This window comes from Salvelinus namaycush, chromosome 19 (assembly GCF_016432855.1).
Source record: "Salvelinus namaycush isolate Seneca chromosome 19, SaNama_1.0, whole genome shotgun sequence".
Lineage (NCBI taxonomy): Eukaryota > Metazoa > Chordata > Actinopteri > Salmoniformes > Salmonidae > Salvelinus > Salvelinus namaycush.
In genome coordinates this window covers 10,218,888-10,233,832 of record NC_052325.1, presented here as the reverse complement: position 1 = coordinate 10,233,832, position 14,945 = coordinate 10,218,888, and the positions used below count along the sequence as shown (strand labels likewise).

The 14,945-nt window shown below is 46.9% G+C and overlaps 1 protein-coding gene across 1 annotated transcript in view; it reads right to left on the bottom strand.

Moving 5' to 3' along the window:
* Positions 1 to 3,894: 3,894 nt before the first annotated feature.
* LOC120064132 (1-acyl-sn-glycerol-3-phosphate acyltransferase gamma-like) overlaps positions 3,895 to 14,945 on the bottom strand; it is a 30,971-nt gene continuing 19,920 nt past the window's right edge. The window contains exons 6-10 of the mRNA XM_039014497.1: positions 12,024 to 12,177; positions 10,745 to 10,847; positions 8,251 to 8,326; positions 7,872 to 8,070; positions 3,895 to 7,664 (exon numbers count right to left, since the gene is read on the bottom strand). Of these exons, the coding sequence (XP_038870425.1) occupies positions 7,573 to 7,664; positions 7,872 to 8,070; positions 8,251 to 8,326; positions 10,745 to 10,847; positions 12,024 to 12,177 (624 nt within the window). The 3' untranslated portion in view covers positions 3,895 to 7,572. The remainder of the gene's footprint in view (positions 7,665 to 7,871; positions 8,071 to 8,250; positions 8,327 to 10,744; positions 10,848 to 12,023; positions 12,178 to 14,945) is intronic.

Here is a 14,945-nt window from a genome sequence, read left to right as displayed (position 1 = left end):
ATGGCAAGGCTATTTAAGTTCAGGAGTAAAAATGTGCTTAACAAGTTACATAATAAGTTACATGTACTCACTCTGTGTGCAATAATAGTGTTTAACATGATTGTTTGAATGACTTCCTCATCTCTGTATCCCACACATACAATTATCTGTAAGGTCCCTCAGTCGAGCAGTGGATTTCAAAAACAGATTTAACCACAAAGACCAGGAAGGTTTTCCAATGCCTCACAAAGAAAGGCACCTATTACTAGAGTAAAAGTAAAATAAAAAAGCAGACATTGAATATGCCTTTGAGCATGATAAAGTTATTAATTTGGCTTTGGATGTTGTATCAATACACCCAGTCACTACAAAGACATAGGTGTTCTTCCTAACTCAGTTGCCAGAGAGGAAGGAAAACGCTCAGGGATTTCACAATGAGGCCAAACAGTAACAGAGTTTAAAGGCTGTGATAGGAGAAAACTGAGGATGGATGAACAACATTAAAGTTACTCCACAATACTAACATAAATAACATAGTAAAAAAAGGAAACCTGTACAGAATAAAACATTTCCAAAACATGCATCCTGTGTTAAAATAAGGCACCAAAGTAAAACTGCTGAAAATGTGGCACCACTTTTCATATTTTCCAGTATGGTGGTGTCTGTATCATGTTATGGGCATAGCCGTGGGTGTGCTGAGGGTGCTGCAGCACCCCCTTAAAAATCTGAATAAAACATATTTCTACATTTTTTAAAATCACAAAGGTAGTTCACTGGGCCTCCCAAGTGGTGCAGCAGTCGAAGGCACTGCATCTCAGCGCAAGAGGCGTCACTACAGACCCTGGTTCAAATCCAGGCTATATCACAACCGGCTGTCATTGGGAGTCCCATAGGGCGGCGCACAATTAGCCCAGTGTTGTTAGGGTTGGCCGGGGTAGGCCGTCATAGTAAATAAGAATGTGTTCTTGACTTAACTGAATCCAAGTATTTGGTTTCCCTCTCTAAGAGGTTGATGTTGTGTTTATAGGCCTTTATAGACATTTATTAATGTACATATACAGACCACTTCACTTGTTCCACATTTTGTTACAGCCTTATTCTGAAATTGATTAAAAAGTTTTTCCCCCTCATCAATCTACACACAATATCCCATAATGACAAAGAAAAAACAAGTTTAGAAATGTTTGCAAATGTATTAAAAATAAAAACCTGAAATATATAATTTACATAAGTATTCAGACCCTTTACTCAGTACTTTTTTGAAGCTCCTTTGGTAGCGATTACAGCTTTGAGTCTTCTTGGGTTTGAGGCTACAAGTTTAGCACACCTGTATTTGGGGACTTCCTCACATTAATCTCTGCAGATCTTCTCAAGATGCGTCAGATTGGATGGGGAGAATCTCTGCACAGCTATTTTCAGGTCTCTCTAGAGATGTTCGATCGGGTTCAAGTCCGGGCTCTGGCTGGGCCACCCAAGGACATTCAGAGACTTGTCCCGATGCCACTCCTGCGTTGTCTTGGCTGTGTGCTTAGGGTCGTTGTCCTGTTGGAAGGTGAACCTTCGCCCCAGTCTGAGGTCATGAGTGCTCTGGAGCAGGTTTTCATCAAGGATCTCTCTGCACTTTGCTCCGTTCATCTTTCCCTCAATCCTGACTAGTCTCCCAGTCCTTGCTGCTGAAAAACATCCCCACAGCATGATGCTGCCACCACCATGCTTCACCATAGGGATGGGGCCAGGTTTCCTCCAGACGTGACGCTTGGCATTCAGGCCAAAGAGTTCAATCTTGGTTTCATCAGACCAGACAATCTTGTTTCTCATGGTCTGAGTCTTTATGTGCCTTTTGGCAAACGCCAAGTGGACTGTCATGTGACTTTTATTGAGGAGTGGCTTCCATCTGACCAATTTACCATAAAGACCTGATTGGTGGAGTGCTGCAGAGATGGTTATTCTTCTGGAAGGTTCTCCCATCTTCATAGAGGAACTCTGGACCTCTGTCAGTGACCATCAGGTTCTTGGTCACCTCCCAATGCCCTTCTCCCCCAGTTGCTCAAGTTTGGCTGGGCGGCCAGCTCTAGGAAGAGTCTTTGTGGTTCCAAACTTCTTCAATGTAAGAATGGTAGAGGCCACTGTGTTCTTGGGGACCTTCAAAATGTTTTGGTACCCTTCCCCAGATCTGTGCCTCAACGCAATCCTGTCTCGGAGTTCTACTGACAATTCCTTCGACCTCATGGCTTGGTTTTTGCTCTGACATGCACTGTCAACTGTTGGACCTTATATAGACAGGTGTGTGCCTTTCCAAATCATGTCCATTCAATTGCATTTACCACAGGTGGACTCCAATCAAGTTGTAGAAACATCTCAAGGATGATCAATGGAAACAGGATGCACCTTATCTCAATTTCGAGTCTCATAGAAAAGGGTCTGAATTACTTCTGTAAATAAGGTATTTCAGTTTTTTTTTATTTTATACATTTGGAAGTATTTCTAAAAACCTGTTTTCACTGTCATTATGGGGTAGTGTGTGTAGATTGATGAGGGAAATGTTTTATTTAATCCATTTTAGAATAAGGCTGTAACGTAAGAAAATGTGGAAAAAGTCAAGGGGTCTGAATACTTTCCAAATGCACTGTACAGTATGTATATTGTATTATAGCCGCTGTACAGTACGTATATTGTATTATAGCCGCGTTTACACAGGCCGGCCCAATTCTGATTTATACCCCCCACTAATTGGTCTTTTGACCAATCAGATCAGCTCTTTTGCCAACAATTGGACAAAAGATCAGAATTAGCTGCCTGTGTAAACGCAGCTAAAGGGCATGCTCTGTGTGGTTCTGCCATTAACTACCAGCTGACACACTGAAGACAGTGTGGTTCTAGTGCATAAGTACACATTGAGAAATGAATTCAGACAAATTCAAACAAACTGAAAGAATAAGAATTGCCTGATTAAATCCTTTAATATTCTTAATTGTTTACTTAAAGAAACAACAGATACAAATAGACTTAGAAAAAAGACAAATGTAAGTTGAGTCGAGATGCCACTTTTAAGTGAACAACTTTCATGCCAAAAAAGGTTCATATTTCAGTGTTGAATTTCAAACATTGTTTCTTTAGTTTCGAGAACTTTAACAAAAATAAGAAAATCTGAAATTAGTGGGATTTTTTTTGCAGTACAAACCTCCAGTGTTAGAAAATGTCAAATTGTGTTAACTTCTCTGCATTTGTCCTGTTGCTCTGGAATAGATACACCATAGGCTGCGTTTACACAGGAAGCGTAATTTGGGTCGTTTCTCCACTAATTGGTCTTTTCACGTCAAATCTTTTTCAGATCTGATCAGATTGGTCAAAAGACCAACCAGTGAAAAAAGTATCAGAATTGGGCTGCCTGTGTAAACACAGCTGACTGATAGATACCCGAGGGAGTGGTGGGACTGCACCAGTGCCTGATGGGTACTGTAGTTTGGAATTACAGCATGGGAAGGACACTGTGGAGATGAGATAAAACGTATGCCCCACCCACAACTTAGAACAGGGCTCGTATCCACAAAGCCTCTCAGAGCAGGAGGGCTGATATAGGACCAGTTTAGCCTTTTAGATCAGAATTAATAAGAATATATGGAAAGATCCTAGATCAGCACTCCTACTGTGAGACTCTGTGGATACGGGCCCAGATCTCTCCTAAGCTACTGTAACAGTTGTATTGACAGTTGAGAGATGTAACAGGATTTGTAACAGAGCTATCGAACACAGAAGCATCATAGGACACTGAGTCTATTGCTAAAAATGGGGCCCTCTTAACTATTACTGTAACAATAAGCAGATTCTCATGGAACCCCCATCTCTTCAGCCTTAACACTAACTATACCTTATCAACTAACCCCCCCCCCCCCCCCCCCCCCAAAAATACTTGTTTCCAGGATTCTATATTGAGAAATAAACAGGAGTTCCTCTTTTTTTTTTTAACAGAGGGCAGATGTATGTGAATCTTACTAAATCAGTCTCCTACACCACTTTTCAATCCAGATGTACTATAAGGGGGCAGAGGAAGCGTGGTCTGCCTACGTTCACACAATATAATGAAGCTGCACTCTGTTAAGGCTTGCATGAATCTGTCCTGGTTAAAAACCATTTAAACGCTACAATAAAATGAAAGAAGAACAAAGGACATGATCAACATACGGAGAGAAGCTGGTGACGTCGTAACACAGAATGGGTGTCTTCTCCAGACAAGGGATGATGATGACGACGTGTTGCACTCAGGAAATACCAGTCACCTGTAATCTGACATCTGCTTTCATGTCAATCCCAGTTTGTAAAGGAAAGTCAGCACCCTCCCTAATACAACCCTTTCAGATCACAGATGGGGCGGGTCATCAGAGTGTAAATAGATAAACAAATGTGAGATGTGTTCAAAGCAAGTGCAGGTGTGTTGGAAAGCAAGTGCAGTAGCAGTGCCTGAGCCCAGGGGTGGTGCTGTGGCATGCCGGGAATAGCAGCAAAAAATAAACAACGGGGCAAAAACCTCCTTCCTGTGCAGCTCAGGGTCTGTAAGCAGCTTTTAGTAACATATCGCTGGCTACTGAGATGTAGAACAGTACTGTTAGGGACGGTAAATTGCTCTGGGTTAGAGCTTCTGTTAAATGACACATGTACATGTAATTACAATTCAATAAGATCCTTTTACTCCTGCACCATGTCAACATACACCAGGGCCTAATAAACATGCCAGTACTATCATGGAGAAAATTCAACTACCCACAGTGCATCATTACAGATGAAGGATCGGTGGAGTGTGTCTGAGTACAAGACTTTAGTAGAGGAAGAGATGAGGTAGGAATAGAATTTTAGTAACCAATCAAATCACCCTAGCCTAAGAGACAGGAACTTTGTAACCAATCAAACAGTCACCCTTGCAGAGGCAAACACTACTAGAGTCTACAGCTGGAGAGGAGAATCAGTAGCAAGTGTTTTTCAACTATAAAAAGGGTAGGTGGGGTTATAGTCTGTTTTGACTGGAATTGGTTATTATAAGAGTCACACTGACATGGGGGGTGGTTGAGCTGTGTAAAGACACCGGGGGTGGTTGAGCTGTGTAAAGACACCGGGGATGGTTGAGCTGTGTAAAGACACCGGGGGTGGTTGAGCTGTGTAAAACAGAGCGGAGACAACAGAAGAAGAGAAGTTCACTCAGGAACTGGCTAGTCATAAACTGGCATGGTAATGTGTGTGCAGACATCTACTTGTGAGCAAGGATGGGAGAATGCGGTAACAACCTACATAAAATAATAATTAGTCAGAACTTGAGGGCGTTGGAACAGTGGAGTCGAATATCATGTCAAAGATAAAATGTTAGTAAGTAGTTAGTTAGTTAGCGTGTAGTTAATGAATACAGAGCCCTTACTGTAGTCTTAACACATAGAAACCTGCCTCAGTATTTAAAACACTGGAAGTCCCATCTCTGCTGTTGTACATAGCCCAGATGAAAATAAGTGCTGTGGTAATATTCAACAGTGACCAGAATGCATAGACTTGTAGAATCATGGAAACGCCCCATTATATTTGATCTTGAACCTGGACAACAAATATAAAAGGGGGCGGGCTCCCACAGCAGAGACAGGAAGCACAGTGAAAAATAAGCACCTTTTTCTTAGAGGTTAAAAGCAAAGTGGAAACCAGGCTGAGCCTCAAGAAACTGGTTCCCATTTGAAGTCCAGTCATTTTGTAGAACGAGGGGGCGATGTACTGTATGTTGTTACAAGAGGTGAACATGAGTAACACCACCTAAACAAAAAAAACAAACAAAAAAAAAGGACCAGAGCATGTGACAGGAAGAGGAAGTGGTTAGCTCAGAACAGGAAGTGGGCTTGCTTCTGTGTGGTGAGCTGATTAGTTGTCCGGTGGTGAGGACCCCAGTGGTCAGGAGGTGAAGAGTGGGCGGGGCCGGGGACATCCGAGGGAGTTGTTAAGGGGGGCAAAGAGCCTGGTCATAGCCTCTCCTTCTGCCCTCTCCTACTCCACAGAGAGCTGGCTCCAGACCATCTTCCTTTCCCTCCACACTCCTTCCATGGTCATACCTCTCTCTCTCTTTCTTTCCTCTCATTATCCAGATCCCTCGGTTTTATCTCTAGGTGTAATGTTTTGGTCCCCTACAGATCTATCTGTTTTATCTATCTGTAATGGTTTGGCCCCCTCCAGATCTATCGGTTTTATCTCTAGGTGTAATGGTTTGGTCCCATCCAGATCTATCGGTTTTATCTCTAGGTGTAATGGTTTGGCCCCATCCAGATCTATCGGTTTTATCTCTAGGTGTAATGGTTTGGCTCCCTCCAGATCTATCTGTGGTATCTCTAGGTGTAATGGCTTAGCCCCCTCCAGATCTATCGGTTTTATCTCTAGGTGTAATGGCTTAGCCCCCTCCAGATCTATCGGTTTTATCTCTAGGTGTAATGGTTTGGCCCCATCCAGATCTATCGGTTTTATCTCTAGGTGTAATGGTTTGGCTCCCTCCAGATCTATCTGTGGTATCTCTAGGTGTAATGGCTTAGCCCCCTCCAGATCTATCGGTTTTATCTCTAGGTGTAATGGCTTAGCCCCCTCCAGATCTATCGGTTTTATCTCTAGGTGTAATGGCTTAGCCCCCTCCAGATCTATCGGTTTTATCTCTAGGTGTAATGGCTTAGCCCCCTCCAGATCTATCTGTGGTATCTCTAAGTGTAATGGCTTAGCCCCCTCCAGATCTATCAGTTTTATCTCTAGGTGTAATGGCTTAGCCCCCTCCAGATCTATCTGTGGTATCTCTAGGTATAATGGCTTATCCCCCTCCAGATCTATCTGTGGTATCTCTAGGTGTAATGGTTTAGCCCCCTCCAGATCTATCTGTGGTATCTCTAGGTGTAATGGCTTAGCCCCCTCCAGATCTATCTGTGGTATCTCTAGGTGTAATGGCTTAGCCCCCTCCAGATCTATCGGTTTTATCTCTAGGTGTAATGGTTTGGCCCCATCCAGATCTATCGGTTTTATCTCTAGGTGTAATGGCTTAGCCCCCTCCAGATCTATCTGTGGTATCTCTAGGTGTAATGGTTTGGCCCCATCCAGATCTATCAGTTTTATCTCTAGGTGTAATGGTTTGGCCCCCTCCAGATCTATCTGTGGTATCTCTAGGTGTAATGGCTTAGCCCCCTCCAGATCTATCTGTGGTATCTCTAGGTATAATGGCTTATCCCCCTCCAGATCTATCTGTGGTATCTCTAGGTGTAATGGTTTAGCCCCCTCCAGATCTATCTGTGGTATCTCTAGGTGTAATGGCTTAGCCCCCTCCAGATCTATCTGTGGTATCTCTAGGTGTAATGGCTTAGCCCCCTCCAGATCTATCAGTTTTATCTCTAGGTGTAATGGCTTAGCCCCCTCCAGATCTATCGGTTTTATCTCTAGGTGTAATGGTTTGGTCCCATCCAGATCTATCGGTTTTATCTCTAGGTGTAATGGCTTAGCCCCCTCCCCGGCGTGCTGACTGCACCTGCAGGACAACAGAATAGAGGGATAGGAACCGCAGGAGGACCGTACAGCAACCAACAGGGGGGAGGTAGAGGTCTAGTTCTGTTTCTTGGACCCCTCGTCGCCGTAACTGGAGCCTGTCTTCTTTACCTCAGTGACACCGATCAGGCGCCGGATGGCTAAGGAGGCTGAAGAGGACCAAAAAGAAAAAACAGACAGATGATGGACCAAATCTTAAGAGGAAAAAAAACTCACAAAATTATAATATTTACTTACATGTAACTTTGTTGTCAGGAACTATACACATTAGTCAACATTTCAGGTACATTCATGTGTGTGTGCCAAGCTAACAGTGGAGAGGAAGTGTTTGCGGCTGTTGTGTACCCTCTACTCACCTACGATGAGGAAGAGGCTGAAGCCGAGGATGAGGAGAGGGGAGCCGCTGACCACCACCCCGCAGGCGAAGTTGATGAGTGGTGAGAGCAGCAGGGCCGCCCAGAACAGGAAGTTGAGTAGAGTCCACAACCGGCGAGGAGGGGTGATGGTGGGACCCGGGAAAGTGCCTTCTTTATGGTAGTGCTCCTGCAAAGCATCCTGGAGAAAGACAATGTCAAGGTACAGTAGGTGGCTACTACCAAACCTGGTAAAACACTTCAAAATAAAGGTAGGTGTAACTCATCTGATAGGAGTTTATATGTCTGACTTCTACAGGAAAGAAAGCGTCTCTACATTTAACACTATTCAGTTAAACCTCAAGTACCAAAAGAGCCTTACCTTCTCCTGGTACAGTTTATGAAGCCAGTTGGCACACTCCTTCTCATCTTCTGGGATCTCCTCTACAGGGAACCGCCTGCAGGCCGGAGAAGAGGAAACAGGCAGTCAACACAATGCAGGAGATAGCAGGGGGAGTTTGCTATGGCAACAGAATGCAGGAGAATGAGCGTCTGCTGTGGCAACAGAATGCAGGAGAATGAGCGTCTGCTGTGGCAACAGAATGCAGGAGAATGAGCGTCTGCTGTAGCAACAGAATGCAGGAGAATGAGCGTCTGCTGTGGCAACAGAATGCAGGAGAATGAGCGTCTGCTGTGGCAACAGAATGCAGGAGAATGAGCGTCTGCTGTAGCAACAGAATGCAGGAGAATGAGCGTCTGCTGTGGCAACAGAATGCAGGAGAATGAGCGTCTGCTGTGGCAACAGAATGCAGGAGAATGAGCGTCTGCTGTAGCAACAGAATGCAGGAGAATGAGCGTCTGCTGTGGCAACAGAATGCAGGAGAATGAGCGTCTGCTGTGGCAACAGAATGCAGGAGAATGAGCGTCTGCTGTAGCAACAGAATGCAGGAGAATGAGCGTCTGCTGTGGCAACAGAATGCAGGAGAATGAGCGTCTGCTGTAGCAACATCTCACCACCAGAGAGCAAACTAACTCAAGGTTCAGATGGGGGTTCCTCATACAGTAAAAGTAGGACTGGGCCATAAAATAAGCATCTGTTTTTGCCACACCAGGCTACTTTTCCCATTTAACCTCACGCAGGGCTCATTCATGCAAGGGAGCCATCTTGATCTGCCTCTCTGCCATCTAATAAAAAAGGCAATGAGCCTTTGAAGGTCTCTCAATGTTGTTATTCAAATGGTCTCTACGATTGTAAAAACAAAACTTTTCATGACGCAATCAGACATACGCAGGGTTTAAAGAAAAAAAGATACGTTTCAGTCATGGGATTAAAGTTGATCTCAGATCAATCGTCTGGGCCCAAGTTAATAACCTCCCCTTTCATGTCAGAAAGTCATGACCATCATGCTTTTAGGGAAAGAGGATCATTTTGTGCATGTATCAAACTGTGAGTTTGACCAACTCCAGTCCCCTTGTGGGGCGGGGTCTTCCTCTGGATAATGTTTATGACGGACTGAGAAACTCAGTTGTTTACTTTTTAAAAAGGCACATTATACTCCAAAATTAAATGAAAATTAAATCATGCTGACACCATCTAAAATATAATTTCCACCTCTAGAAACGGGCCTCAATATGCATGTCAGTTCAGTGCACACAGCGTAACAGAGAAAATACAATATTTGGAAATATATTTTGTAGAACAAACATGCTGCTGTTGGTATTAGGCTATCTCCAAACCAGACTCCAAACCAGTATTTTCATTGCAGATCCACACTGATCTCAAAAACAACCTCTCCAGAATCCATATGATGAAAATACGTTACAGTGACGGAGAACTTTAACCCCTGCAAATGGCTCTCTGTAATCTTACAGTTTAGTCTATTTTAGCTAACCTTTATTTAACTAAGCAAGTCAGTTAAGAACAAATTCTTATTTACAATGACGGCCTACCCCGGCCAAACCCTAACCCAGACGACGCTTGGCCAATTGTGCGCCGCCCTATGGGAGTCCCAATCACGGCCGGTTGTGATACAGCCTGGAACCGAACCAGGGTCTGTAGTGACGCCTCTAGCACTGAGATGCAGTGCCTTAGACCGCTGCGCCAATCGGGAGCCCCCAACTCCCTGTAAGAGTTGAGGTCTCTCTGTAATCTTACAGTGTAGCTGATGTAACAGAAGCCTGATACTAACTCTGGTATTTAATGATGGTCTCCAGGACATGAGTCAGAGTCATGCTTTTCACCGCAGCTTTTCTGTGACCTCACTGCCCTCTCTCCACCCTTTCTCTCACTCTCTCTCCTCCGCTCTTTACATGTGTGTTGGTTAGGACAGGACATGACTACCCCAGCAGCATTATCCATGTGTGTTGGTTAGGACAGGACATGACTACCCCAGCAGCATTACCCATGTGTGTTGGTTAGGACAGGACATGACTACCCCAGCAGCATTATCCATGTGTGTTGGTTAGGACAGGACATGACTACCCCAGCAGCATTACCCATGTGTGTTGGTTAGGACAGGACATGACTACCCCAGCAGCATTACCCATGTGTGTTGGTTAGGACAGGACATGACTACCCCAGCAGCATTATCCATGTGTGTTGGTTAGGACAGGACTACCCCAGCAGCATTACCCATGTGTGTTGGTTAGGACAGGACATGACTACCCCAGCAGCATTATCCATGTGTGTTGGTTAGGACAGGACATGACTACCCCAGCAGCACAAGACTCCAGCTGAGTTAAGCAGTCCATTATCTCTCTATGATAAATACCAATGTGCTTAGAACAGTGCCAACGAGCTAACAGAGCATCATGGGCTTCCATTTGAAACAGCTCCAGTAATAACCACAGGGTCGTATCTATTGATCCGTACCCACCTGATTCTCATATCTGCCATGTATTTCTTGCCGTTGATGATGCCCAGCAGAGTGGGGACTTGGTGGTCTTTAAAGTTCAGTGTGACATCATACACAGCAGACACTAAAAACAGAAGATGACAGACACAATAACAGAAAATCAGTGTGTGTGTGTAGGGTTCTCCCCAGTATGTTTTTAAAAGGTGGTACGGCGTTTTTGAACGGCTGTAACTGACATTTTCTGCAATCTAGAGCAAAAAACAAACCTATTAGGGTATGGAGCCTGGCCTTAAATGATAAAAAATGTATAATATGTACAAGGCGACGCGGCCAGTCATCACGAGGCGACGCGGCCAGTCATCACAAGGCGGCGCGGCCAGTCATCACAAGGCGGCGCGGCCAGTCATCACAAGGCGGCGCGGCCAGTCATCACAAGGCGGCGCGGCCAGTCATCACAAGGCGGCGCGGCCAGTCATCACAAGGCGACGCGGCCAGTCATCACAAGGCGGCGCGGCCAGTCATCACAAGGCGGCGCGGCCAGTCATCACAAGGCGGCGCGGCCAGTCATCACAAGGCGACGCGGCCAGACATCACAAGGCGGCGCGGCCAGTCATCACAAGGCGGCGCGGCCAGTCATCACAAGGCGGCGCGGCCAGTCATCACAAGGCGGCGCGGCCAGTCATCACAAGGCGACGCGGCCAGTCATCACAAGGCGACGCGGCCAGTCATCACAAGGCGGCGCGGCCAGTCATCACAAGGCGGCGCGGCCAGTCATCACAAGGCGGCGCGGCCAGTCATCACAAGGCGGCGCGGCCAGTCATCACAAGGCGGCGCGGCCAGTCATCACAAGGCGACGCGGCCAGTCATCACAAGGCGACGCGGCCAGTCATCACAAGGCGACGCGGCCAGTCATCACAAGGCGACGCGGCCAGTCATCACAAGGCGACGCGGCCAGTCATCACAAGGCGGCGCGGCCAGTCATCACAAGGCGGCGCGGCCAGTCATCACAAGGCGGCGCGGCCAGTCATCACAAGGCGACGCGGCCAGTCATCACAAGGCGGCGCGGCCAGTCATCACAAGGTGGCGCGGCCAGACATCACAAGACGGCGCGGCCAGACAGACATCACAAGGCGACGCGGCCAGTCATCACAAGGCGACGCGGCCAGTCATCACAAGGCGACGCGGCCAGTCATCACAAGGCGACGCGGCCAGTCATCACAAGGTGGCGCGGCGCCCGTTTTCCATTCTTTGGGGAGAACCCTGGTGTGTGTGTGTGTGCGCGCTTGAATGCATGCCCCACCTGTGCCCTTGAGGCATTTGAGTGCGGTGGTGAAGCCTTTGGTTCTGGGCAGCAGGTGGTATTTGAGCTTGGGCAGGCCTTTACTCTCTGCCACTTCCATACTGATCTGGTGCTTCTTCTCTGTGAAGCGGGTGCCTTCACAGTACAGCAGGAACTACAGAGAGAGAGACAGAGAAAGAACGAAAGAGAGAGCGAGACACATTGAGCTTAAAAGAAACACACTAAGACAAGCAAAGTTAAAAATACAAACAGACAGACAAGACGCAAACAACAGGTTTAGACAACACTCCTGTTAAAGTGGCCTCCTCTCATCTCTGTCCCTATCAAACTCCCCAGCAGGGTCAGGGTGAGTTGTGGCCTCCTCTCATCTCTGTCCCTATCAAACTCCCCAGCAGGGCCAGGGTTACAGATCAAGTGCATCTCCAGGAAATTATACTCTAAATAAAGTCCTCATCTTATCTCAATCTCCATGGGGGCTGTGCTTTGGCAAAGTGGGTGGGGTTATATTCTGCCTGTATGTCCCTGTCCGGGGGTATCGTCGGACGGGGCCACAGTGTCTCCCGACCCCTCCGGTCTTAGCCTCCGGTATTTACGTTGCTATAGTTTGTGTCGGGGAGCTAGGGTCAGTCTGTTATATCTGGAGTATTTCTCCTGTTTTATCCGGTGTCCTGTGTGAATTTAAGTATGCTCTCTCTCTTTTTATCTCTCTCTCTCTGAGGACCTGAGCCCTAGGACCATGCCTCAGGACTACCTGGCCTGATGACTCCTTGCGGTCCCCAGTCCACCTGGTCGTGCTGCTGCTCCAGTTTCAACTGTTCTGCCTGCGGCTATAGAACCCTGACGTTCTCACCGGACGTGCTAACTTGTCCCAGACCTGCTGTTTTCAACTCTCTAGCGACAGCAGGTGCTGTAGAGATACTCTGAATGATCGGCTATGAAAAGCCAACTGACATTTACTCCTGAGGTGCTGACCTATTGCACCCTCTACAACCACAGTGATTATTATTATCTGACCCTGCTGGTCATCTATGAACGTTTGAACATCTTGGCCATGTTCTGTTATAATCTCCACCTGGCACAGCCAGAAGAGGACTGAAAACCACTCATAGTCTGGTTTGAAGAAAGTAGTCAGAAAGGAAGAAACCTAGGGAGGTTTCTTCCTTTCTAGGGAGTTTTTCCCAGCCACCTTGCTTCTACACCTGCATTGCTTGCTGTTTGGGGTTTTAGGCTGGGTTTCTATACAGCACTTTGTGACATCAGCTGATGTAAGGGCTTTATAAATAAATTTGAATTTAGTGGGCACAGCATTAACAGACCCAAGGTCTTCCATTTAGAGTGGGCACAGCATTAACAGACCCAAGGACTTCCATTTAGAGTGGGCACAGCATTAACAGACCCAAGGTCTTCCATTTAGAGTGGGCACAGCATTAACAGACCCAAGGACTTCCATTTAGAGTGGGCACAGCATTAACAGACCCAAGGTCTTCCATTTAGAGTGGGCACAGCATTAACAGACCCAAGGACTTCCATTTAGAATGGGCACAGCATTAACAGACCCAAGGTCTTCCATTTAGAGTGGGCACAGCATTAACAGACCCAAGGTCTTCCATTTAGAGTGGGCACAGCATTAACAGACCCAAGGTCTTCCATTTAGAGTGGGCACAGCATTAACAGACCCAAGGACTTCCATTTAGAGTGGGCACAGCATTAACAGACCCAAGGTCTTCCATTTAGAGTGGGCACAGCATTAACAGACCCAAGGACTTCCATTTAGAGTGGGCACAGTATTAACAGACCCAAGGACTTCCATTTAGAGTGGGCACAGCATTAACAGACCCAAGGACTTCCATTTAGAGTGGGCACAGCATTAACAGACCCAATGACTTCCATTTAGAGTGGGCACAGCATTAACAGACCCAAGGTCTTCCATTTAGAGTGGGCACAGCATTAACAGACCCAAGGTCTTCCATTTAGAGTGGGCACAGCATTAACAGACCCAAGGACTTCCATTTAGAGTGGGCACAGCATTAACAGACCCAAGGTCTTCCATTTAGAGTGGGCACAGCATTAACAGACCCAAGGACTTCCATTTAGAGTGGGCACAGCATTAACAGACCCAAGGACTTCCATTTAGAGTGGGCACAGCATTAACAGACCCAAGGACTTCCATTTAGAGTGGGCACAGCATTAACAGACCCAAGGACTCCATTTAGGCACAGCGTCATCAGACCAGACGTCCTCATTTAGACAGACAGTCACTGTGGCCTATTTCAAAGAAACACAACATGTTGTCAGAGCTGACCTGTCCCCGTGTCAGAGCTGACCTGTCCCCGTGTCAGAGCTGACCTGTCCCCGTGTCAGAGCTGACCTGTCCCCGTGTCAGAGCTGACCTGCCCCCGTGTCAGCGCTGACCTGCCCCCGTGTCAGCGCTGACCTGCCCCCGTGTCAGCGCTGACCTGCCCCCGTGTCAGCGCTGACCTGTCCCCGTGTCAGAGCTGACCTGTCCCCGTGTCAGAGCTGACCTGTCCCCGTGTCAGAGCTGACCTGTCCCCGTGTCAGAGCTGACCTGTCCCCGTGTCAGAGCTGACCTGTCCCCGTGTCAGAGCTGACCTGTCCCCGTGTCAGAGCTGACCTGTCCCCGTGTCAGAGTTGACTTGTCCCCGTGTCAGAGTTGAGTTTGGGGAGGGGTTTCGAGGTCACTAAAAATCAGATCAGACCACTTAATTAGCCGAAGCCCTCTGGTAGTTCCCGGTAACCGTTAACGAGCGTCGGACGTGGATTCTTGCAGCCCGGGCGACAGCATGTGTCCAAACCTCTCTAAAGAGGGCCTTTAGGAAGCAGGCCAGAGTCACACTGACCTATATTCCTGTGGTGTCTCGGCCAAATAGCACCAGAGATACAGTAACCAGACCTGATCTGGAC